Source organism: Falco rusticolus, chromosome 3 (assembly GCF_015220075.1).
Source record: "Falco rusticolus isolate bFalRus1 chromosome 3, bFalRus1.pri, whole genome shotgun sequence".
Classification (NCBI taxonomy): domain Eukaryota; kingdom Metazoa; phylum Chordata; class Aves; order Falconiformes; family Falconidae; genus Falco; species Falco rusticolus.
Genome location: NC_051189.1, coordinates 41,186,454 through 41,213,353, shown reverse-complemented (window position 1 = coordinate 41,213,353; position 26,900 = coordinate 41,186,454). Strand labels below are relative to the sequence as shown.

Below are 26,900 nucleotides of genomic sequence, written 5' to 3'. Positions count from 1 at the left end.
ACTACAACCACAAAATTGAGATGTCATTTTCTCTCCAGGGCATTGCAGATTGATTTCCACACGAGAATATTAAACATGCAACAGAAGAAAGCTTCCAAGGGCTCCTCAGTGGAGCCTGGTGATGCCTTCCTCCCTCCCTCTCTCTGCTAGAAATTGATAGTTTGTTGGCAGAAGCAAATTGTAAATAAAGTCTTTTCCCCAAAATAATTGTGCCCCTTGCACTACTGAACTTTAAAGTTGGCTAAGTGTTGTCAGTTATTACCCACATAAGAAACCTTAGTTAATGTTATTATCCTTATACAATGCACACCAAAAAAAGGCTGTGCACCTGTGGTGTCAGACTCTGGGTATGACTATGATAGTAGCTTAGTGCGAGAACATGGCCATTGGAAAATTTCAGAGCTTGTTTGTGAGCTTGACAGACTTTGGAAAGTATGCCAAGGTGACCTGCCCACTGCCATGAAGTTTCTCAGAAAGACTTAGGAGTGCAGATCGCAGACTTTCCAGCCTGCAGAAAGCAATCTAGAGTTTCCTCAGGCTGTACCTCACAGAAGATGATACAGATGTTGCAGCTGTGGTTTCTGACCCATGTAATGAGATTTTATTGGAAGCTCGTGATGCCTGTTTCTGATTTCCCCACTCACAGAAATTACATGATACTGATTATGTATTTATATAGAGTAAAAAAAAAAAAAAATAAAGAATATTGGTTAGTTATACATTCCTTACATACCCTGCATATGTAGGAAGAATAAATAGGGAAATAGGAGAGGAGTGGATGCTCTGGGAGAGCAGTCATACAGGCATTTCACTTCAACAGGCCACAAACCCAGAAATTATCACAACCATGGTGCCTTGCACTCATTACCCAGCTTGGAAACCAAAAGGTCACTTGCTGTCTCTTCTGTATCCTTGCAGGGATAGGATTGTAGCAACCAGGGCTACCACGTGTTCTTCAAGTGTGCTACAGGAGAGGGGAAGTGGCAGGGCGGACAGGGAGTGGGCAAGGAGGAGGTCACAGCTGGTTGCTTTGTCCTAGCACTGACATGCGACACAGACCTTGTCCCTCAGGCTCTGCTTTTGCAGCTGTTCGGGGCCTCGAATACACAACATAAGATTAGTCATGCCTGGAAGTGCTTGAAATTACAAACATTGTCTCAGCACTTTCTCAATGAAGCTCGTGTTAGACCTCCAGGCCAACAGTGAATACTCCAAGGTGGCAGGTGGTTTAATTTAAGTTTTCATCTTTTTTTCTTAGTTCCATTTCCTCCCTTCCCCTTGTAGGCTTCCATTTGCCACCTTGGCTGTGGGTTAAGCCAGTTTATTAGTGAGTCACAACCTTAATCTCAGCAGCTGCACTGCTTAAAGTTGCACAATTAAATTAATAGAGCCTGCAGGAATTCAACTGCTCCCTCCATTCGCATTTGCAACTTCTTTGATAAAGATTTTTGCAATCTGTTGCAACTTTCTTCCACTTTGTACATATGCAAAAGTATACTCTGGACAAAGAGCATGCAAGAAATGTTTATGTAAACAGAAAACCAACATCAATGATTTGCTGTTAGGAGCCATTACTTTGTGAAAATGTTTTATCAGTGAAATTCAAGAAACATATGTCAGTATAGTCTGTCATTTTAAATGTTACTTAGCATTGTATTACAAAATCTGGTATTCATATTTACTTAATGCCTTCTGCTGTATCTGATTTGCAAAATACTGTCTCATTTTATGTGGCATTGCCTGCTTAAGAAAGTAATTACTGCTCAGTCTCCCCTATGCTCCCTCGAATCATACATCTCTTTGATGGTATGTTTTTACTTCCTGATCTGAGCCTTAATGAGGACTTGAAAATAGCATAATAACATGATAGTATGTGATCTAATTAATCATGCACTTTGTAACTTTTGCTTTGTGTTAATCTTATGTTCCAGGACTACTTCACAGACCTAATCACTAATGAGAGCATTAATTACTTCAGAATGTCTAAGAGGATATATCCCCATAGGCCTATAATGATGGTCATCAGCCACGCTGCGCCCCATGGCCCCGAGGATTCAGCACCACAATTCTCAGAGCTCTACCCCAATGCTTCACAGCACATGTAAGTCAAAATCACATGCTGCCAGACCCACTCATATCTGCTTCTTGTGAGGTATTTGTTTACAACGACACTGCAGGAACAGAGAATTCAAATATAAGAAACTCATAGTAAGCAGTATATGTTTGCTTGTTTCTTTTGCCATGCTTGCTCCTCTCGGGGAAGAGAGTGACAGCTCTGACCATTATTAAAGCAGAGAGAAGCTTTTTTCCTCCTGGGAAGTTGTGGGAGATTAAAAGGTCAGTATTTGGCTTTGTAAGGGCAGCTTCTTACAATACCCTGAAAATATGTAGACACAGGTCAGGATCTGTTGGAAGGATATTACTTCCTTCATTTTCTTCGAAGATATGCACATCCTGGGCTCTAACTGAACGCATTAGGAGCAAAAACACCCTTTTGTAGCTTTTGAGGGCACCAGGTTTGTTTATAGACTGGATACAGGCAGATTCCCAAAATAGCCTATTAGACTGCATATTTAAGTAACATGCTTAACCTTTTCTGTTCATTACACTATAACAAAAAAAAAAAACCCCAAACTCTTTATTTTGTTTCTAGAACTGAAACCAGCTCCAGGTAAAAATCTTGGGTAGTCCTGGATTCCACGTCTTGCTTTATACCTTGAATATTCTGAATCCTTGTCCCCATAGTGAGATGTTACAGAAGCTTTCCATTGTCCTTCTGTCTACCATGGGCATGTAGACTGCTCTTTCCATTTGTGCTTAAACAATGTCTTTGCACCTCTTTCCACACAGAAAAAAAACCCTTAATAAAATATTTTAACTGGATTGTACATTGATTTGGCTTCTGAAAATGAGGAGGAATCAGCTTCATCACACAGTGGGAAAGCTTCTTTGTCTACAAATTGCATTTTGGACACTTTGCAGCTCACACACAGGGATTATATTTTTTTGTAGTTACATTAACTACTTTAAAATTGCAAGGAGTAGCAGTTACTGCATAAACTGCATGCATAAACTGACCACTAGTTGGAGCCAGAAAGAGACCTGCTGTTCATAGCACATGGTTAAATATTTGTTAGTTTGTGGGGTTTTATCCTCTTATTTGCTCCTACTTTCTAGATATGCCACTTTTCCTGACCTTACATCTTACCTACGTTTTTCTTATCCTATGTTCTCAATGATCCCACATTCCTGAGTCTAGATTTTGCAAGTAATGCAAACCAGTCAACAAAGTTTCATAGTTATTTAGGTATTCAGGGTAATTTCTACCTGTACACAGAAGTGATGAGATTGAGATTTTGGTTTGTAAATATCCACTTCAATCAAGTAATCATCCTAAAGAATTATTATCAATTTTTAGAAAGCAGCAGGGAATGCTTGGGGGTGCGTTGGGGGGTGGAGGGGTGGTGTGGGTGGGGCAGGGGGACTATAACCAAGAGAGATTCCTTTTCTCTGTTTTTCCACTTTCTAAAAATCAGCAGTTTAGTTGAAGCATCCAGGTCATTGTGTCCCATTCTCTTTGCATCAGTCTGATCTCTTTTTGAACCGTGATAGCAGCTCCACCATGTTGTGATAACAAGTTCCACAGCATCACCCCATGTGTCACAAACAAAGGACTGCTTTTTCTTTCCTTCCAAACCTGGAGCTTGCCCATGCCACCAGTGTCCCCTGCTCCCCATCCTGTGAGGAATAATGAATAGTGACTACATCTAATTTAATGGACTCCTCCCATGTCCTCTTTCAGTCACCCCTTATCCTAGCAAGAGAGTTCTATCTATTTGTTCTCTCTCTGTTCAACAGATTGCTTCCCATTTAGTGGCACAGATTGCCTGGCCTCAGGCAAGCCATCCTGTCTGCTGGGGGACTATCCATCATACAGGAGGGTAGGATTCAAACTGTTTCCGCTTAGCTGTGGGGACCATGTCTGGAAGAAAAGCACTGAATCGTTGTATCTCACCCTGCCTCTCCCCAGGTCAAAGCAGCTCAATTTAGGCTCCATGCTCACCGTCTTTGGATAAAAGAGAGCTTGTAGCAACTTGCATTGGTTTATCATGCTCCTGACACTTTCTACGGCTTGGAGTTTACAGCCTACCTGTTTTCTAGCTTGTGCTGCTAGAACCAATGGTGTTGGTCTCCAAAATTTTACCTGCCTCTTCCTCTTAGATGGATTGCATGTTACTTGCAAAGATCAAGTAAAGATCCTAGTTATCTGTTTGCAGACTTAGTTCTATTTGAGTACGTGTGCAAATTAATTTTTATTTGCTTGGACTCCTGAGATCTAGATACCTTGCTCTGCTAGGCTACTTGTGAGATAGCCCAGAATATGAAACTCAGCTCTACTTCTTCTGGTGTTGTTGATTTCTTGGCAACCTTTTTGCGAAGAGTTTTTTCTCTAGTGACCTCGAGAGATCCTTGCTGGATTGTTTTGTGTTTCTTATTGCACTGACTGGCTGTATGTGTTATAGTTCAGTCTGCAGACTAAGAAATGAGACAAATTGAAAATGAACTGCCAATTTGGGTGGCTGAAGCCTCCAAATAACTGATTTCTCTAGCAAAATTATTAGCAATGTACTCTAAAAGATATAAGTTCAGTTCTCACAGAAATATTTGGTCCTCCCCGTGAAAACAGCGCAAGAACAATAAAATCCCTCCTGCCAAGGTTTGTGTAATTTGAACGTTTAACCCTTAGGTTTTCTTCCTTGGTGGTCAAACACCATTTGAATCTCTTTCTTTATGACCTTGGGTGGCAGCCATCTGACCTTGGATTTTGTTTTTAAAAATGTAGTTGCTATATCATGTTGCTGTAACACCTACCTCCAACAAAGAAGGGAAACCAGGTCAAAAGCTGCTTGCTGGCTTTACAAACTGAGATGGAAGGTTATACCTACAAACCAAGGATTAAGATAGCCTGACAACCACATGTGAGGGGAAGTTTTGCTTAAAAAGACAGTAGCTGAAACAGACCATTAAATTACATGATGTTTCTTTGCTGGTAAAGTGCCTGTCATTTGATTGAAATATTGCCTTTATAAATTTTTAACAAAACACAAACAAAAAGTTTGTTTAGAAGAACTTTTCCACTTGCACATATAAAGAGAGGAGTGGCTAAAGCAGGAAATACTCCAGTTCAGGGAGAGTTCTGCCCTCAAATATGGGTATCTGTTGGTCTCATTTTCCCACTTAACAATATGGAAAGAAGAAAGTTAAATGAATGCAGCAGCAAAGCCCATAAGATTTATGAAAAATCCATCAAAACCAAAAAGAAAACATACCATCATTACCTTACAGTCCTGTCCTCCTCAGTACAAGCAGCCTGATACACTGGCATGAAAAGTCTTACAAGGAGAAGAAAGGTAATGATGTGTACACTGTTTAATCATCAATTTTAAGTGATCCCTGTTAATTGTCATTAGTGCCTGTTAACATGAAACACAGGCTATATCATACTGGAAGCAGCAGATACTCTATTGTTTTTAAGCATCCTTTTTCCCTCCCACTCTCCCACCTCTCCTCTCCTTAAAATATGTCCTATTTCTGACACCTAAAAATGTTTCTGAAAGTTCATCCTGGCTGCTATCACCATAATGAGTGATATATTTTTTGAAAATAAATCATACTAATGCATGTGCTCTAGCTATGCCCAGAAGTTTTTTTTCTGTGGAAGAAAATGGGACTGGAGAAAATGTACTAGATTAAAGCAGCACATATATTTTTGTTGGGTAGTAGGGGTGCTAGACCTTCAGAAATGTTGTTGCTAAATATGAAGTTAGACACAAGAGATGGCTCTTTAGGTATCCCTGGCAGCTATTACAGGGCAATCTTGTTCCATCAGACAGCTGAGCAAGAAAGGTCTGACTCAAAGGATGCTCTAATGAAAGCCTGAATTCTCATCTATGCTCAGGGCCTCTGGCACTTTAACTTCCCTTTACCTTCCAGTGTGAACCAGCCTTAGGGGAACTGTGAATCAGACCTAAGCTGTTTATAAGCTGTGAAATAAACAAACATTAGAAGCAAAAATCTGCGGGAGGCAGGTTTACTGAAGTATGTAAAAAATGAAAATCTGAGACACTGCTGGCTGTGCTGAGTTAAAGATCTTTGGGCTGGCAGCAGGACTGACAGCCAGATTTTATGGCTACCTGGAAGCGATCCTATTGACAAGCTAAAGATCTTAGGAGTAGCAGTTAGAAACGGTATCTAGGAAGATCAGAAAGCTTCCCAAGCCAATGTGAGAAAAGTTAGATGATATGGAAAGGCAGAGCTTTGTATTTCCATTTAAAGATAGTATGAAATGTGCTGATCAAGCAGGTCTGGCAGTAGCAGTGTGTTTGCAGTAATGAAGCATGAAGAACAATGCTCTTGTACCTCTGGATCCCCAGAGCAGTCTTAACCGTGAATTTGGGGTGTGAGATGGCTGCATGCAGGGTGCCTTCTAGTCACTAAGGCTGAGTCTCAAACATCTGCCAGTTACAATGGTATTTCTTGTAATGTGGACGCTTACCCATTAGAGTGGGATCATACATTGCATCAGTAATAAATCTTGACATGTCAGTGTGCCTTGTCACTGCTGGCCTGAGACCTGCTTGGACTCCTGACTTGGAGATAAATAATCAAGATCATCACACACATTGTGAGTGTGACTTTGAACAAGACTAGAAGAAATACTGTGATATAGAAATGCGGTAAGATTCTAGTTACACAATTAACTTCTGCAGTAGCAACAAATAATTTTTTCTAAAATAAAAAAAATAAAAAGGTGTTTTATTTAATGGGTAACAGCTTTGTTTGGTTGGTTTTTTTCTTTTTTCCTGAAATATAGCAGTGGTGTTACACTTCAGGAATGAAAATTTCATACCCAAATATATAAATATCCCTGGGTTTAAAAGATTCCCCTTTTCAAAGGCATAAAAGTAGACCCAGAATGGTGAAATCCAACTTCACATCAATACTGATCACACCACTGATCATGGTTTTTTGACTTTTGCTTTTGCCCAGAATGCAGGCTTCCTGCTTTCCAAGAATGGTGTCTAAGGCTGAATGTCTACTTTCCCTGGAAACAAAGGATTTGCTTCCTTTGTATATTTACACTTCTTCTGAAGGAACATGACCACTTATGCAATGTCTGCTAATTATATTTCAAATAATAATTTAGGTGTTAATTTTGTACAGAAACTATTTATTTTTCACAATTTGTTTTACCATAGGTATTATTTTAAAATATTGTTGACTTTTATTTTTATGAAATGAAAATGTTCCTGGGGCATGTAAGTACTGTATTATTTTCACTAACTGGAGGACTCCCAATCCAAACAGAACACTAGCCAAACACTTTTGGGATAAAAACCCCTGAGAACTCTATGGAATTATCCAAACCCAACATTTTTAGGCAGTATTTTTGTGAACATAATTTTCTTCTGTTGAATAGAAACAGGACGGAATTAAGTGATGGTAAATAGAGGCAAACACAAATAGTATGAGCGATTGAACAAATGTTTGTAAACTTGTTTGTTTCTTTCCACGTTAACCCATCTGTAATGGACATGTATACATGTAGATAATTTTTTAGAAAACAAATGTTAACTTGAAGTTGTACTGAATTCTGGGAACTCTAAAAACATGCTGTACTCTGCTTTATTTCTTTTCCACACAGATACCACAACTGTGTAAACAGCATTAACCAAGCTGAATCTCCCATTGTTTTCTTAACCTGTAAAATACCTTTTTATAATAATGATTTGCAGAAAGGCTGTATTCCATTTGTTTCATTGAATATCACACAAAAAGCAGTTCAGTTACTAGTAGAAGACAGGGTAATTAATTTCTGAATGATCTGCCATTTGAAGACCTCATTTCAATAGGTCCTCAAGTACAAGCATCTGTTGTTTTGGGTTGGTGGGGTTTTTTATTTCTTGTCTAACTTGAAGTTATTGTGGTACCTTAGAAGCCAAATAAGATACATTCTCTGTTTTGAAGTTCAAATTTAAATATACAAATATAGTAAATATGTTGTCAGTAAGAGTAATTAAAATGTATGATAGGAAATTCTGATTTTTGATGTAACTGAAGGTTATTGAGGCCTTTTGGATTTAGGCCACAAAACTAAATGTTAATATAATTCCTTTCCTCTCAGATTAACTTTAAGTATCTATTTGAAATTATGATTACAGATAAATAAATGATAGATTTCATGGTGAATCTTTCTTTAAAGAGAAAAGTGCACTAGTGTTTATCTATATTTACTCCTTGCATAACCTATGGAACACTTTATTATGACCACTGTGGGCTTTCCTGTTGCAGTTTAACAAGTGGTGAATAGACAGTGAATGCAATTTCCATGATGTAGCATGAACAAAACAATGTACATTGATACAGAGACATTAAATGCTAACAGAACCCAAACGACAAATCATTATTTTCCTGAGCAGACTGTAATCTATGGCTAGAAAAGGCTAATACTAATTTACTTTTTCGAGTTTTGCAAATATGCACAGAAAATTGAATGTTTTCCTGCAAATTTATTCACATAGGTGAATGGTTACAAAATCTCAGGGTGAATTATTCCCATTCTGAGAAAGTGTTTATGAGAAAGTGCCTGACAGGGTTCAGCATTTGTTATTGTTAAATATCTGGGACTTTTTTGTTAGTTAAACTGGGATATCGATTTGAAGTTTTATGAACCTGACATCTTCTAGTGTCCTGCCCAGTGCCCAGAGCAGACCTGTCATGGAGTACCAAGTAGTCTCTGTGTAGTAAGTTCTGCAAAGTATCTGTTGGACAAACATAAGTGAGCAACTGAGCAATCTAGATTTGCCCAAGCTAGTATAGCCTACAAGAATGACAAATGCTGCACCTTTTTATTAGAATAATCATTTGCTGTCTCGATCCTTACCCTCTCCACCAATTTAATATTCAAGTGATATGTTGCTGGTCATTTTAGAACAGACCTACATGAAAGGAACACTTTTTTCTAACATGTAAAATGAACTCTCAGTCAGCCTGCAGGCACACATTCAGAAGCTTAAGTGCTTTACTATTTGCTGATCAACTAGCAAAAATTACCTTGAAATCAGTCTGCTCCTTACTACACTCTGGGGCAGCATCTGAGCTGTTTAGGGGCAGCCCAGCAAAGACCGACAGGCAGGTGAGCAGTAGCTCCTTGCCAGACTTAGATGCCATAGTAAACCTGAAAAACATGGGGTACCTGGCACTGTCTGCTGGTCATGGATCAAGAAATGTGCTCAAGACAAGGTAGCCTCCATGACTAAGAAGAGACAATAGAAGACATAATACGTATCTTCAACCTTATAGTCCCAGTTCTAAGAAGAATCAAAGAAATATAGATGTAAGTTTTACTTTAGAGGAGTACTTGTCAATACAGAGCAGAGCTGTTCCCAAAAATGGAATAATAGAAATGGTGACAGACTGTGCCGTGATGACTTTCAAGGGCTTGTAACAGCTGAACATTTATTTAGGTGATATCTCCAACGGCTTCAAGAAAAAAATGCTCTCATAAACGGTTATCACTGACAGGGAAGAGGTCTATCTACTTGGAAAGACATTCAGAATCAGCAATATTCTTCTCTAGAATTCACTTCTGTTTGTTTTACACAAAAAAAAGGTAGACAGATCTGAGGGCAATGTCAAATTTTGTGCCTGGCAAGCAGTGCCGTTCTGGTGGATTTCTGCAAGGCACAAGAAACGGATATGCAGGGAACACTGACGAGCTATAGGGTTTTTCAATTTCTTTCTGTCTCTTCCATAGTACTTTTTCTCCTGAACTTTTGACCCCTGTTTCACATTTCTCCTTCAGCCACTGGCACTGGACATTTCACAGAAGGTTCTGTTCCTTGAGTTTTCTGGGAGGAAAATTCTGCTCACTCTGCCTACTGCATGTCTCACCCAGAAAATTCAAAATGCATTTGGAAAGTGTCTGTGAAAGCTTTTAACCACCCTGCTAAAACCTTGAGTGCTGCTTTTAAAGACTATCCATTATGTGGAGGAGGCTTCTCACAGTGGCCTGGGAACATAAGACCTGAGTCTGCTTCAGCAGCTGGCTCTCCTTCCTGGCACAGCGGCAGGCTGTCACAGCACTGCCGGCTGAGCGCAGCTCACAGCCACCTCATCCCTCCGTGGCAGGGGCACTCAAGAATCCACTAAGAAAAAAGCAGAGTTTTGCTGGAAAATGCTGATTAATGAAAACAGAGCTTTTTAATGGGAAAACATCTCATATGACAAACCTTCACAGAAACAGAGGAATGTTTTGCACTGCAAGTACCCCTTTTTGTCAATGTATCTGATACCTGATAGGCGACCAAAACTCTTGACTTGCTTCTTCAGCACCTAGGGCTCTGTTGGTCCATTTTCTAGGGCTGCTCACCAGCCGACAACCTAAAGGGCTGTGCTCCTGGGCTCAATTTCGTCAGTTCCATGGTAGCATAAACATTCTTTTTAAAAATCAGACTTCAGCCATGGGATATGTAAAAAATTTTGACTTTTCAACCTGAAAGAAAAGAATTTCTAACAGAAAAGAAATTCTAGTTTATGTTTGTCTTTGTTTAGTAGGGAGCTAAGCTTCCCATACTTCCTAATCTAAATCAAAGGTTCACAAATCCTGTGATACCACTGTCTCCCTTCTGTTTTCCCTTGAGGTTAATGGTTAAGTAGGTTAGTCAAAACTAGCTGTATATACTAGAGACATATGTACTTCTCAAATTCTACCTCTGTTTTCAAAAATGGTCTCCAGTTAAAATGTGGTCTCCATTAATTTGTTGCAGCTGACTATCAGTCTATTACATTGTCCATTTGGATGATTTTCATCCTTAGAATATATAGCTATAGCTTATACGTATGATAGCTGATATACTAAAATCAACAGCTTCAGTAAAATCAACGGTGTCCACCATTCTGTCATACATGACATGCCACCATGCCAAGAAAAATGAAAGTTAAATAAAGGGCTGGTCAAGATGTGACACTAAGTTATCAGTATACAATTTTCTGATATTGTTCAGTGCTACCTCTTGCAAAAGGACAACTACACATAAATATTTCTGTGGGGAAAATGTACCTTTGGGTAATGCACATATTAAAATTATCAGTACATAAACAGTAAATCAATGTTGAATTGTGTTTTTGTTATAAACTGAAAACAGAACCACAGGAATCAAATTAATTCAATTACACAACAGCATTTTTTCATTTTCTATTTACATTTCTTTTTTAAAGGTAATGATGAAATACATATATCATGTACTGAAATTTGTTAGAAACAGGGGAAAAATAAAACCCAAAGAACTTCATCAGAGCAGCAAAGCCTAGATTCTGCTTTGTGTTAGAGAAGGAAACTGCTCATACATAGGTGAAACCATTACTGGACATGGATTTTGCCTGGTTTCTCTTCACTTCTTAGTTGTCATGTATGCTAGGTATAAAAACAGGCTTGATGGAGAGCTTTTGTACCACGCCTATCTGTACAGCAAATTTACTTGTCATATTTTTTGCAGTACGTTTTCTTCAGAGGTGATATATTTGTGAACTTATTCTTGTTTCTTATATGATATCCTTCAAAAATTCACTGGTTGTGGATAGAACACCTCTCACAATCTTTCCTTTGATGTTTGTGCAAACTCCGAAAGCATCATTCTTTGCTTTGTTAAGACTCTGTGCCATACTTCTTAGTACTAGTATCAATAGCAGTATTAGTTCAATATTGTTGCCATGTTGTGCTGGTAACGTCTATTCTTTGCATTCACATTGAAAAAATAACACCTCAACAGTATTTAGTGTATAAATAAATGTTATTTTAGTATTGGTGGAATTTGCACCTTATCACTCCACTGAGCGTCACAGGGACATAGCTCAGGTGAGGGCCAAGGGCAAGAGGTGGAGGCTGAACGTCGGTCTGGAGTCAACGGCACTGGCTGCAGCACTTTCTCAGCTGTCTCCTTCAAGGCCACAATGTGACCTCCTACCAGAATTGACCCTGTACCAGCCCCATGGGGATTGCTCTCAGGGTCCTGGCAGTGCCTGCATTCACTTTTGGTGATCGGGAAGGGAAAAAAAGTCAGTGCTTTTGCTCTTTGGGGCATCTTGAAAACTGCTGACACTGATGCTGCTGTTCTTAGTACTGACTGCTAAATTTATTTATCCCACAGGAAAATATCTTTCTTGTGAGTTTCATTTAACTTGTGTTAATATAAAGATGATTTCCCCACTGGAAGCATCAGTGCAATTTACCTTAATACTAAGGGGAAGTAGTCATCTTTGATCTCTGACTTGCTTCTTTTTTCTGTTTATTTTTATGGATGCACCATACAGGTGTTGTAATGGTTACACATTCATTTGAGAAATACATTTCAGCATATATTAACATGGATCTGGTAGTGGTCTTTGACCCTGAAAGAAAGCTCAGAATGTAAGTGGTTAAAAAATATTGAGGAAGTGATATATGAACCAGTGAAGCTTGTAAGCCACTAAAATTATGTTTGTTGATATTTGACATTGGAAATACCAGATCCTACACTGAATTTGTGCTTTAACTGTTTGTTGGCTATTCCTGTGTTAGAGGAGTTCCCACCTTCCTCTGATGCCTGTGATGCTGCACAACTTTTCAGATTCTTTCTTTTTCTCCCAGCACTCCCAGCTATAACTACGCCCCAAACATGGATAAGCACTGGATCATGCAGTACACAGGGCCCATGCTGCCTATCCACATGGAGTTTACAAATGTCTTGCAGCGCAAAAGACTTCAGACCCTGATGTCAGTTGATGACTCTATGGAAAGAGTGAGTTCAAGATACTACTGTGAATACAATCTTATTAGTTGGTAACAAATTGAAATTAATTCCTTCTTTATCTTTACCAGCCACAGCCTGGGGAAAGCCCTAGGGCTACAAAGAATTACTCCACATATCCCCAGTAGAAATTAAGTCTGATTCTCTGCAACATAGTGCCAAGCTCCTTGCTTGCTTCTTTTCATTGCTGGGTGAATAAACCGACAATTTTTTTAAAAGGGAAAAGTCACTGGGGCTGATATAAAGCCTGGTATTAACAGAAGATGCATCACCTGCGGGTTCACATGGATAGACACAGGTGCGCACATGACAACATCTATTTATTTCTCACACTGCCTTCACAGTTTGTCCTTCAGCTGAAATCTGGGAATTGGCAAATCACAGCAACTCAGGTGTCAGTCTGCTAGTGTTTGTAGAAGTTAAGCAATGCAGTGTACAGCTAATTATAGGTAACATGATACACGAACTATTAGGTGTACTTTGCATGACTTTTTGTTCCAAAATCAAGCACCATGACCAAAGATCTTCCCCCAGAGAGACTTCCTTAAACTTTAATAAAAATTTACAGCCTTTTCCCAAGCCCAGATCTGTAAGGAATGAGAAAGTTGTAGACTAACACAGTAAATCAAATCTGAGTACCATTTGCCTTAAAGCTTTTTTCCCAAGCTGTGTTTGAGTACACAATGACTTTTGAACACACTAATGTAGCTACACCAGTATTAACATATTCTGCTATTCTAATTTTCTGGACCTGTTTAATTTTACCCGCTGTCTAATGTGAAATTGAACTTGTAAGTTCATTTTTTTAGCAGCACATTAAATATGAGTTGTAAAAAAGTCCATCCCCAGAATGTCTGTTTCAACAACCTCATCGATGTCATGTTTGGTTCTGTGAATTTAAGGGAGTAAAACGTTGGTTATACATGATTATGCACAAAACATGTTTTGCTACATTTAATTCAGAGGTTTTCCTATGCTGTGTTGCAGTTATACCAAATGCTTGCAGAGATGGGAGAACTGGAGAATACCTACATTATTTACACTGCTGACCATGGTTACCATATCGGGCAGTTCGGACTGGTCAAGGGGAAGTCAATGCCATATGACTTTGATATTCGAGTTCCTTTCTTTATTCGTGGTCCAAGTGTAGAGCCGGGATCAGTGTACGTTCTCTTATGTCTCTAGCACAGCTGTTGAACCTAATGTAAAATGTTTCTAAGAGCATGCAGTTATCACTCTGTCTAGTTTCATTTCATAAAGGATGCCCTGTTATTACAGAGCAATGAGTCTTTATAAAGAGGCATGTCTTCATTTTGCTTATTATCAGTTGGTTATAATGCAGATGAGAAAATTGTATAATGCATAGTCCTGTAGGGTTAAGCTTTGGGTTTTGCTTTTAAAAAGCAGGTGCTCATCTTTACTACTCACCTTCTGGTTTAGCAGAATGGATGGTGCTACGCCATCATTGTCAACTCTGTAAGAATAACATGGCTACTGCATCTCCTTGTTTTATTGTGCATAGCTTTTTCTTTGTGATGACAGTTTGCAGTACTGCTCTGTCATTCTAAGTTGTAGACTTCAAAGGAGATTTTCTAAACTTAGCACTTCTGTAGAGCTTTCCATCTTCAAAGCCCTGATAAGCATTAATTACCACCCTATTTCCAAGAGAATGTGAAGACTTACATATCGAACACGTGACACTTATGACCTTTTCTGTTGATTTGCAGAGTCCCTCAGATAGTTCTGAATATTGATCTTGCTCCAACAATTCTGGATATCGCAGGACTTGACACACCTCCAGATATGGATGGCAAATCTGTCCTAAAGCTTCTGGACTTGGAGAGACCAGGAAACAGGTGGGTCCCAGCAATTACATTTTTTAGCCAGTTCAGAAGCAAACACCTAAGGTACAAACACCAACAAATGAGTGGAAAAAGAGGTTCTGTGAAAATGAGCTGTGTCATGGCAACAACCATAGTTTTCACACTTGAAGCGTCTCTTAAACAGCACATCTGTGAAATTGCAGATATATACAAGTGGAGAGGTGTTTTTCCAAAAATATATTGTTAACACTAGCAATGCTATACATAGGTGCCAGCAGTAAATATTACTATTTTGCTTTCAGGTTTCGAACAAACAAGAAGATCAAAATTTGGCGCGACACATTTCTGGTGGAAAGAGGGTAATTATTAGGGGTGAGAGTTTTGGGGGAGCCTGCCTGCTGGGAACATTCTCTTGTATATGCTTTCCTTTCTGCTCCATCCTCTTCCTTTTTATGGTCAGCAAAGTAGTAAATTTTGCAAGCAAACTTACAGGCCTGACTTATTTCTTAGTTTCCTACCACCGGCTTTGCAAGCTGCTGTGCTCCCAAATCCCTGCCTCTCAAGAAACTTGAAAGCATGCTTTTCTTGTGACTCTTCTAGCCTGTACCTCCTCTTTCTCCAGCATTGTTCTTGTGCCCATTTATGTCATCATCTGACTCATTTTCTTACCAAATCTGTTTCAAATCCAGCCATTCAGAATCCTCTTATCAACTGATTTTGTATTTGCCATCATGTATCAGAAGCATTCTTCATTTTTGTTCTAGCTGAGAAAAGACTTATGTGTAAATTAGGTTTATGACTATAACTGGTCCTCTTTTCACTGGCACCTCTTTACACCCTCTCACATTGCCAATTACTGCTATGAAAATTTTCTCTGGGTAAAAATTTTACAGCAATTTCCTCATGGCATTTTATGGCTTTACAGATTATGGAAATCTTGTGTGATGTAGTACAAAACAGTGCATATAAGACACATTGTAATATGTAAGATATAGGCAAGCTAGTCCGGAATGGGTATGGAAGCCCTGTATAATGTCTTCACCTGGGCTTTTCAGCCAAGCAAGTACTGCTTCAGCGTGTTTTGCTTTGTGAAAAACCTACATTTATGTATGAATGATGCTGAACAATGTCAGTTAGACATATTTAAGCAGCTCTTATTTCTCTTTGGATAATTTCCAGCAAATCACCTGAGTCTTTTTTTTACTACATGACCTACACTGAAGGTCAGTAACAGAAATGTGGGGAACATTTTCCCTGAGTAGACATTAAATCTTCAAGGAGCCTTGCTTTTCCAATTAAATTCACCATTTCCAGAGTTTTGAAGAATGTATCTAAAATATTCAACTTTACTTTTTTTAAAGCAAATTTCTACGCAAGAAGGAGGAACCCAACAAAAACACTCAGCAGTCTAATCAACTACCGAAATATGAGAGAGTAAAAGAATTATGCCAACAAGCAAGATACCAGACAGCCTGTGAACAACCAGGACAGGTAAGCCACTAGCGATGGCAGTCTTCTAGGTGCCACAGGGAAATACATATTTTTCACTAAGGGTCAAAAGAATTTGAAGAATATGGCATTTGGAAGATAGCTAAAAGACTGCTGTTCTGAAAACTTCAGAGCAAAGAAAACCAGACACAAATTGCCCCAAGCAATGGCCCAATTTAAGGCACTGGAGGGATGGTCCTTAGTATGCTGTCTTAGTACAGGGCTAATGGTAAAAATCCTGTGCTCAAATACAACATGAGAGGACTGCGGTTTCTTAGATTCAGTGTGTTGCTAAATATGCAAGCTGTTTCAAGGATAATTATGAATAAGGGAAATAACCTTTCTGAGCAGTGAAAACTTGTACTCACTGGGCTAATTCAGAATTACTGAAGCAAACTGGTTAGTCCTACGATTACATATCATTTAATTTACTGGAATGAACCACTGAATAGCACACTTGGTGATCATCATGCTTTATTATTTATTGAAACAGCTTTAATAGAAGGGTCCCCTTGCTCAGAAACACTTGCTGTTTAAGGTCGCTATAAGGATTCAGACAGTAATACCAGTACCCAAGCATTACTTTCCCTTCTCATAGCCTTCATGACTTCAGTGCAACACCCAACTCTAATACAAAGGTCTAATCGTCTACCCATAAAACCAGAAGTTACTGCACCCCTGACTAGTATGCTTACACCTGCAGCTCTGCAGTGTGTATACAGGAAGGTAGCTTAATTAAGAAAAAATGAGTCTGACTGCAATTTCTCTCCAATCCATTCTGAATTAATGCTACACCTATGGTAACATATGAAAATGGATTTACTGGGGAGATGTGTTAGGGAGCTCTGTGCCTTCCTATTGACACCACCTCCAACCAGGCAAATGCTGGGGGGCCCAGGCAGCGGCTCGTGCCTGCCCTGCTGTCCTCCCCCTCCATCCGCATCCCACACACACCTCCCTGGAGAAGTGTGAGGTGATTTCTCCCAGGCAGGCGCTTGCGCCTTTCCCTCAGATGTTTGCTCAGACCACTGCAGCCAGCCGTAGACCTGGCACTGAAATATCAGTAAACTGTTTTGAACAGGGGCATAAAGCCTTCACTGTGCTCTGCTTCCATCTGCAACCACCCATGGTGCATCACCCAGAGCAGGTAGAGCTCTGCACAGCAAACTGGAGGGCGCTGGGGAGAGCTCGCTCACTTAGAGAAATGCTCCATCCCTACCTTTCCCCTTGTCATTCATTATAGCATAGTGTTACAGTAAATCTCAGTTAATCCCAGATTGGACTGGAATATGTTTTGGCTGGCACATCCTCGGTCAGGTCCTTTGCCACAGCTCTCACCTCACACATGCTCCTTAAATGCGGCCACCTTTGAAGGGATATACACAATATCGCAATCTCACCCAAGGGCAAAGTTTTCAGGAGTTCAAACACTGCCATTGTAAACAGAGATTAAATTTGAAAAACTGAACATTTTTGCAAAAATTAAAGGAGCTCAATGGAGTCATTTAGACTGTTAGACGCTAAAATGTTTAGGTTTAAAATACCAAAATATTTTCTTTGCAATTATTTCTTATATTTATTACCTCTTATGCCAAAATCCAGGTTTGGAATAGCTTTGCTTTTCCACATGTGAATAGAAAAGATTAAGCATCCTGACCAGATATCACACCTGAAGCAGCAGGGAACAGTGCTCACAGTCCTGTTCCCAGCCCACTGTGGTAGACTTGTCCTTCCATCCCATATTGGTGAATCCAGCTTGATCAAAATGCGAAGGAAGAAGGCCTCGAGCCAGCAAGGAGCTTACAAGAGCAATGGTGTTTGGTAGCAGCTCTCACACCTACAAACTCCCATTGAGGTCCTTTAAATGAAGAAGATAATGCTGGCTCCACAGAGCCTAATAGTCTTCCCTCATGGCTGAATGAAGGACAGGGCCGAACTGGCCTTTCCAAGACCCATTTTCAGACCTAACCATTGGTGTATATAAATTATTTTCTTAAACAAAGAGACCGAAGTTGTCTCTGATACTTCTAACATCCTGAAGGCTTCCTGCAGGGATACTGAAGTTAAACATTCCTACAAAAACCTCCTGTCAGACAGAGCATTATGAGGGGTGGTAACACATCCTCTGGGCTCATTCAGACCGTGATACGCAGACCCACCTCTCCCACCCCATTTGCTCCCATGCCAGCCCTGAAAAGCAAGGGCAGTTTCTCTCTCAGGGACAGACTACATGAAGTACCCACAAGGAAGTCAATATAGAATAGGAAGGGTATGAATTTAATGAGTGTCACTGGAATAACAGGAACATCAGTGAAGCATTGCAGTGTGAGATAAGTGTCCACGGGATTTTTTCCACCTAGAAAAATTCTTAAAGAAAAATAGCAGTTAATAGGTCAAATAATTTTACTTTAGCCCAGATGGTTTCCAATGTGCAATATGAAGCATCATGGTTTAATATGAGGTTCCTCCAGAAGTTTTCCCTGAGTCATTTTGTACCTCTTTGAAAAGAGAAAGAGGAAATATTGTTATGTGGGTGTCAACTTCATTCTGTCTTTTGAGGTTAGTGTATTTCATTTCAGTTACTTAGGTGCATATATAGAAAAATATATTCATTTTAATTACAATGTTTTATAATACTTCCTACACTTACTCTGATCAGTTGCAGTTAAAATCACTTAAATTAAAATCATCTTCACAGAATGACTGATTGCTGACAGATTTTTAAATAATGAAATTACTGGTCTGTGGGAAGTTGCTGCTAAATGTCTGTCTGGAACTAAGAATAAGCATTTGGGGAATTAATGAGCCAATGTACTGTCTAGTACATTTAGAGTTTGTTCTTCATTTAATTTACTTTAGTCGAGATCTAGTTCATTTGCAATGGAGAATACAACTGGAAGTTGAAAAGAAGAAAATTTGTTTTTACTGTATCAAAATGAGGTGTGATCCTGAGACCTGCTAGCTCTAAAATCTCCAAGGATGTGGTACTCAGGAAAATAACTGCTTTAGCTTATTTTCTATTTAACAAGTCACCTCTAAATAAAACAAAATAATAAAAAAGAAAAAAAAAAGATAAAAGAACCTGGCATGGTAAAGACACTTTTTTTTAATTAAAAGTTTCCAAATTTCATTTTTTTCCTTGTCCAATGTCTATCTGAAAGTAGGTAAACTTAGGAAATGGGAAGAAAAGAAAGTATTAAACATCTGTATAATTGCTATAATTATTCCATATTTTTTTAAGTTCTGAATGGCTGTTTGCGAAAAGGAGATAGGAAATTTAGATTATAGATTAGATTTAGCTGTAAATCAGCAAGGCCTTGGGTTAGAAAAAGAATAGTTTCATTAAGAAAAAATAGTTATAAAATGCATATGCAAAATCGAGTTAAACTACTTTCACTGTCATTTTACTTTTATTTGAAATTTTTTAGCACCATTGACAGGTTGATTCACTTTCATTGTAGAGCACCCTCCCCTTGCTGTTTTTTTATAACCCCTTTAGGGTAGGACAGTTTCCAAAAGTCCACTCACCTCCTTGAGAGCATACCAGAAATGAAATGTGCACAACTGTATGGCTATGTTCACTTTTGAGTTACGTTCAGGCATTCATTAACTTGGGTCGGCAGTGAGCCCTTGCGGAGGAGAGGACCGCGCCTGCTGCGCTGCATTAGCAAGAGCACAGCTAACAGGTCACGGGAAGTGAGTACTCGCCTCTCCTTGGTGCTAGTGGGTTGCAGCTGGAGTGCTGCAGTCAGGTTGGGACTTCAGAGGGGCTTTGGTAAGCTGGAGCAAGTCCAGTGGAGGACCCCAGAGATGGTAAGGAAGTACTGCGGAGGGCCAGTTTTGTTTAGCCAGGAGAACAGAAGACAAAGGGAGAATCTAATTGCTTCCTTCAATGGATTAATGGCTAATTAGAGAGAAGACAGACCCAGGCACTTCTTGGAGGTGCACAGCAAAATGGCTATCAGCAACAGACAAGCTGCAGCAAGGGGAAGTCTGACTAGATGTGTGGAAAAAGATGTTGCCATAAGTGTGATTAAGCACTGGATCCCAACGAGTATGTGGAAGTCTATCCAGGGATACTTTCAAAACCTAATAATGTTGTTCCTGCTTTGAGGGGGAGGCTGGACTAAATGACCTCCAGATGTTCCTTCCAGCAATTGCACATGCTCTTAATTTTTTGCTTGCTTAATACCTGGACTTCAGGATTTCATGTTTTCTTCTTCCTCCTCAGCATCCTAGTGTGGGAAGTTCTGTTAATTTTGTCCTTCTTGTGAGTTATGGATCACCTGCCCACTTTGTATTTGGATACAGTCTAGATTTCAGCTCCTGCCCTGACCCAGCTGTTGATCTGTGGTCACCCATGGCACAGCCAGTCCCATCACACACAGGCCAGGCTTTCCCCCTGCAAAGGGAGCAGCAGTGGGGTGGGCTCTTTGCTCAGCTTTGGACCTTGGAGTGGGGTAGAAGTTTCCTTTGTGGTCCCTCCATATCACAGAGTGCGCTCAAGAAATTATGGTGGGAATGGGAGGTTTCCTTCATAGTTTATATGCCAAATTTGTCACCAGTTTATGTGGTGTAACTTAGTGAGGTCACCTGATTGAGCCCAGTTGGTTTGGTAGTGACTGTTGATGGGTTTTAGCACTTACAAGATTTGCAGGATTTTTATTTTATTGATACATATTCCCCTCTCAGCTTTACTGTAACAAAGACACAGTACAAAAATATCTTTTCATCTGCAACATTGCTACCCCTGCTGTTGTTTTAAAGTGGGAAACGACTGGTGTGAACTTTTAACTAAAACTTTGTTTATTTTCCAATAGAGCAGAAATAATAGCATGTGAACAAATGTTTCTCTGGATTAATATAACCTTATCATGACACAAATCTCCTCTCAGATTTCCACTGAAATAACCTGAGATGAGAATATATGTTAGTTCAGGAGGTTTAGAGGCAAGCTGCTCTTAAATCCTCTGGCAGGTTATTTTTGTTGAACTCACTCCATCTTCTCACCCGTGAAATTCTTCTGGACACTTAGGAAATATCAAATAAAAGCATGTTAAATGTGTTTTCATTTATACTTTTTCTTTCTCTCTTCTCTTACCTATACGTGTAATTAATGAGTTGATTTAATTCATAAGTATTTATTCTTTTTCTCTCCACCAGTCTGAGTCATAGGAGTTCTCCTGAGGCATAATTTTGACTTCTGGGACTTAACACTCTTTCCCAGATAGCAGTTACCTTTTGAGGTTTTGTGACTGATAGGCCAGGTGTCTCCAGTGTACTGTTCTATCCATTATTTATAAGCAGTATCAAATCCACAGCTAAACATGCATTTTTAGCCTCTTACAAAAATCACACAAACTGTAACTTTATTTTAAAACTAGGGGGTAAAGAAAAGCCACCCTCCCAAAATGAGGACTGTGAAGCTTTGCACTTAAAATTTCAGCTCTTTTATGTTGGATGACTCAGCAATCAAACCCAGACATAGGTCTGTTTATTTTATGGGCATACATCTCCTACCATCTGCTTGGCACTACCTGCCAGTTTGTGAACAGCAAAGGTCTGAAAATTGTAAAGATCTATGGTCTGCTGCCAGCTCCAATGAGCACTGACAGTGGGCAGAATGGAAAAATGTGTCGTGCTGCCCATGTTTTTATGACATGCAAGCCCATGAACTCAAACGGAGCTAGACAGGCGTAATGCCGTAGGTGCTAACCTTCCTTGTTCTCTCCTTTTCATGCACCTCAGCTTTACAGATGCAGAATATTGTGTTTCCCCCTGAGGAAGTGTATCCCAAAACTGCCCTAAAGAAATAATGTTCCATTCGGAGAATATGCCTGAAGGCTGTACAGTGAGATTTTAGTTAAATTAGGTCTCAATGTATTTTACAGTGATTTAAGACTTTACAGGTAGTCACTGGAGACACATTGCTGAATCCAAGCACCAGCTCTGAGGTAAATGTGCAAGATTCTTCTGGCTCTGATCCAAAGAGTATGTTATGTAGTCTGTACATACATCTTATTTCTCATGTATTCTTTGCTGTTTAAAAACCTAGTGTAAGAATGTAATTTTATTGTTCGTATTTATATTTATCACATTGTCATATCAGTATTCAGTCAAAAGCATTATTTGTAATGCTTTATTTGTAATGCTAAAAGAAGTTTCCATCAAGCAGCTTACAGATAATATTGTAAAGGAAATTAGAATGGGGCTTACTAGGTGTAGTCTGGTTTGCCTCAAGTATCTATGTTCTCATAAAATAAATATCAACCTCCTGATGCTTACAGGAGTTGAAAGGCACTGGTGGTCAACCTGTTTTACCAGAACATTGGTTCAAAGCTGTCTCTTCTTTGCCATCTGCCCATTGATGCCACCTTATCTTAGTCATAATTCAGCAGAACATCTATACGCAGGTTTAACTGAAAGCATATGTGTTTGGGATCAGTCATGTGCTTATAAATAAGTACATACTTCAGTGCTTTCATGAACAGCGCTTGCAGCTATTGCTCGCTTTAGACGCTGCAGAGTCATCCTTCATAGCTGACACAAATATGCCTGCAACTTAGTTGCTCAAGAATTCATAGGAATTGCCAGAAATTATGATATCCCTTGTTAAACTACCACTCTGTTTATGTGTTAAAACCAAATATGAAGATAAGTTCCTTTATCTCTAAAAATAATCCCTCAAAGCATGGTATTTCATATTTCAGCCTAAATATTTCACATTTCAGCCTAAATATTTAAGTTTCCTATTAAACAAAGGGCAGCTCTTTCCAGATTTGACAGTTCTTCAAATTTAAGCAATTCTTAATCTGAAGTACCAGCTCGATTCTGGATGAAATCTAGAGATAGTCCAGTCTGGGAAGATCACTGGTTTCATTGGTTTCATCTCTTTCAATGAACAGCTGTGTCCAGCATTTTTACCACCATCTTACCAGTGTTCTCTAACAGAAAGACTTTTTTGCGGAATAGCACTTTAAAAAGCAATTTTATGTACTAAAAATGTTTAGACAGAAAACACAGAGTATGCAAGAATCATTTTTAGCATTTTCTGTAGCACTACTTTGAGATTCTTTTTTTGCGGAGTATCCATTTTAAAGTATCCAGTGAAATACAGTATAAACTAAGTCCTACGTAAATCAAATGTATATGACCCAATAGTAACGGATTATTATCAGTATTGCTATTTATAACTGAAAGACTAAGTTTATACTTTCCATTGGCTCCTTTTTCTTTGCAGCTGAGAGTGGACATTTATTGGATAATGACAGGAGTCTGTTGATGTTAACTACAGACAAGCTAATAGATTTGGTAGAGAATCCTGTGGAGGTGAAATATTTGATGTCTTAACCTAAGTGCCTACACTTCTAGAGCTGACAATGCAGTCCATGCATTTTTTTTATAACTAGAGATCTGCTAGAACTGTGACACTTAAAATCAATCTTGTCTATAGGTCAAGAACACAAAATTGTGTAGTCTATGAACTTCCTAGGTTATTTTTTCTTTCTTCCATTTCTTAAACACAGAAGTAACTCAGAATTGGCAGTTTTCATATAGTTATTTCTATTATACAGTGATTAATTTCTTCAGTCTTTTTTTCCTTCCATTTCTGTGCATTTAACTGAATGTATTTCTAAAGTCTGTCATACATTTCCCCCTGTATTACATTCGTTCTTATAAGACAAATCACTTCTCTGTTTCAATCACTGACCATTGCACTTTTCAGGAACACTTTCTCAGGGGATAAGGCTGTAGATAAATAACCAGCTTTGAATGTATTCATGTCAGTAGATTCTGAAGACGTACATAATGCAATAGAAGGTGGTCCAGTTATGAGGGGTTAGTGCAAAAAATGGGATCTGCCCTTACAGGCAGTGTCAAGCCAGTTCTAAAAAGGAGGAGGAGATTTTTGTTCCACAAAAATGCAGCAATTCCAAATTCTCTGAGCTAACCTGGCACACCATTGCTGTTAAACAGCTGCACTCGCGTGCAATGTTCAAATACTGCTGAGATGTAACAACACAGATTGATATTTCCAGGACCATTAAGGAGCCTTGGTCAAGACCAAGGTTCATGACTGCTCTGTGGAAATGCATAGAAGACGTGGCCTTAGCTCATAAACATTTCTCAGTATTCAGGTCCAGTTCAGCAGAAATAAACTGCTTCTGCTCTGTCCTATTTACCATAGCCAAGTAATTACAGGGCACTTTTCAATATGCTGTGTGACATGGCCTCTTTGAATGTCATGGAGAAAGCAAAACCGGGACTCAGTTATTATTCCAGTAGCGCAGCCCTAAACCAGACTCCCTTACCAGTGTTATCACACCAGGTCCCCTCACGCTCACCCAGATCAGGTTGCTGCTAATAGAGGAAAATGGTATAGACATACACCCATGATGGTGTATGTAGACATACAGCCCATGACGGTATTTTCATCTAAACTGTTTTCAAATTTAGATCATACACTTCAAAACAGGAAAAAGGGAAATGAGATCTTGAGGACATGTTTAAATTCATGAAGTCTTCCTTTTCAAGCCTTATCTTAACATTCCCTAGACTGAGCAATAATACTCAAAGTCAGTCATACATTACCAAAATGAAAAAGCACCTGTAAAAATATTGTCGCTGTGTTATATTTCCGGTTGCATGTTTTTCAGGGTTTCATAGATTTGTGATAAAATCTGACCAGATATTTAACACTGAAGTGTCTACTGCAAATACCGAGCAATTACATTTCATAGAAACCCTTAGCTTGCCTACTGTTAAGACAGCTTTCATGAATTGTTGAATTAATTTCTCCCCTGTATAAGGGGGCAGAAAGTCTCTCAAAGCTGTCACAGTTTATTAACTAAACAAAGTTAATTTGACATCTTGCTTAAGTACATATTTACAGTAGAGCACATCACAATGTGATATTTTTGTGGGTTTTTTTCATGCTGAATGTATGTTTTTATGCCTTAATTATATTTGGTAATGAAATAGACTTGCTTAATTTTAAGGCTGTGGCACAAACTGATTAATACCAGGAAACTGAGACCCCAGGTAGTTATGAAGTCATTTGCTGTTGTCTTGCTCACATAGCTCTAAGTCGCAACTGGAGCTGTGCCAGTAGTGATGCAAAGCAAAGCCACCAAGTACAAACAATACCCTTTTTTAACCAGCTCATTTGCTCCCCTTTGCCTTTGAAATGACTTTATAAGGGAAAACTTCAATGGCCAGAAGAAAATGCATCATGCCAGTGATCATTCAAGGAAAAGCTCCTGCTGCAGTCCTGCTGCAGTCTGGTGCTTGCCTCCACACCAAGGAACAGGCACATGTACTTATGTTTTTAAACTTCAGGTTTGGCAGAAATTAAAGCAGCTGGAGCTTCTTAAGGATGGGATAGGATAGGATGGGATAGGATAGGATAGGATAGGATAGGATGGGATGGGATGGGATGGGATGGGATGGGATAGGATAGGATAGGATAGGATAGGGCAGGGCAGGGCAGGGCAGGGCAGGACATGGCAAGGTAGGGCAAGGTAGGGTAGGGTAGGGTAGAACAGGAGAATGGAATGGAATAGAATAGAATAGAATAGAATTGGAGTAGAGCAGAACAGAACAGAACAGAACAGAACAGAACAGAACAGAACAGAATAGAATAGAATAGAATAGAATAGAATAGAATAGAATAGAATAGAATAGAATAGAATAGAATAGAATAGAATAGAATAGAATAGAATAGAATAGAATAGAATAGAATAGAATAGAATAGAATAGAATAGAATAGAATAGAATAGTTGGAAAGGACCTACAGTCATCATTGGGTCCAGCTGCCTGACCACTTCAAAGCTGACCAAAAATGAAAGCCTGTTGTTAAGGGCATTGTCCAAATGCCTTTTAAACACTGACAGGCTCGGGGCACCAACTGCCTCCCTTGGAAGCCTGTTCTAGTGTTTGATGCCCCTCTCGATAAATAAATGCTTCGTAATGTCCGGTCTAAACATCCCCTGGTGCAGCTTTGAACCATTCCCACATGTCCTATCACTGGATACCAGGAAGAAGAGACCAGCACCTCCCTCTCCACTTCCCCTCCTCAGTGAGAGCAATGAGGTTACTCCTTTTCCCAAACTAGGCAAACCCAAAGTCCTTAGCTGCTCCTCATAGGATGCTCAGTCCTTTTACCTCTCGGTCCTTTTACCTTTCTCTCTCCTAAGCTGCCTCTGCAATTTGCTGCTGGGGGCAGGGAGGGCTCTGGGAAGAGCCTGCAGCCAGCACACACAGAGCCAGCCAGGGCCCCAGGCGCACGTGCAGAACAGACCCTGATCAGTTCAGGGTGGCTGGAAACTAGCAAAGCCCCTTGCAGCAGGATAGTCCCGCTGGCTTTGAGGTGGGGGGTTTCAGGACTCTGTTGCTGTGGGGGTATTAAGGATCCTTTTCCATGTTTGCTTCCCCTCTGAAGTTAAATTGAGGCAGAAGGAAAACTGGAGCTGGGGAGCTGATGTGAGAGGGAAATAGTTGCTGGAGGGTAGGTGATGAAATGAAAGAAAACAAAGATGAGTCAATGACAGAGAGAAAGGCTAACACAGATTAAGTTTCATAACATGACTGAAATGATACAACAGCTTGTTGCAGCCAAATGGCAAGGTCCTGCTGTTTCTCTACTATTAGTTTTGTCTTTTTAAATCTGAGTTATTCCTTTTTTCTCCTACTGAGGAGAGAATAAATCGGTGCAGGGGTCCCTAAGTCAGGATGCAGCCAG

General features: G+C 39.5%; 1 protein-coding gene across 1 annotated transcript in view; it reads left to right on the top strand.

Moving 5' to 3' along the window:
• The window catches only part of SULF1 (sulfatase 1), a 127,887-nt gene that overhangs the window by 78,909 nt on the left and 22,078 nt on the right, over positions 1-26,900 (top strand). The window contains exons 9-14 of the mRNA XM_037381926.1: positions 1,932-2,101; positions 12,689-12,839; positions 13,836-14,011; positions 14,576-14,704; positions 14,974-15,030; positions 16,033-16,162. Of these exons, the coding sequence (XP_037237823.1) occupies positions 1,932-2,101; positions 12,689-12,839; positions 13,836-14,011; positions 14,576-14,704; positions 14,974-15,030; positions 16,033-16,162 (813 nt within the window). The remainder of the gene's footprint in view (positions 1-1,931; positions 2,102-12,688; positions 12,840-13,835; positions 14,012-14,575; positions 14,705-14,973; positions 15,031-16,032; positions 16,163-26,900) is intronic.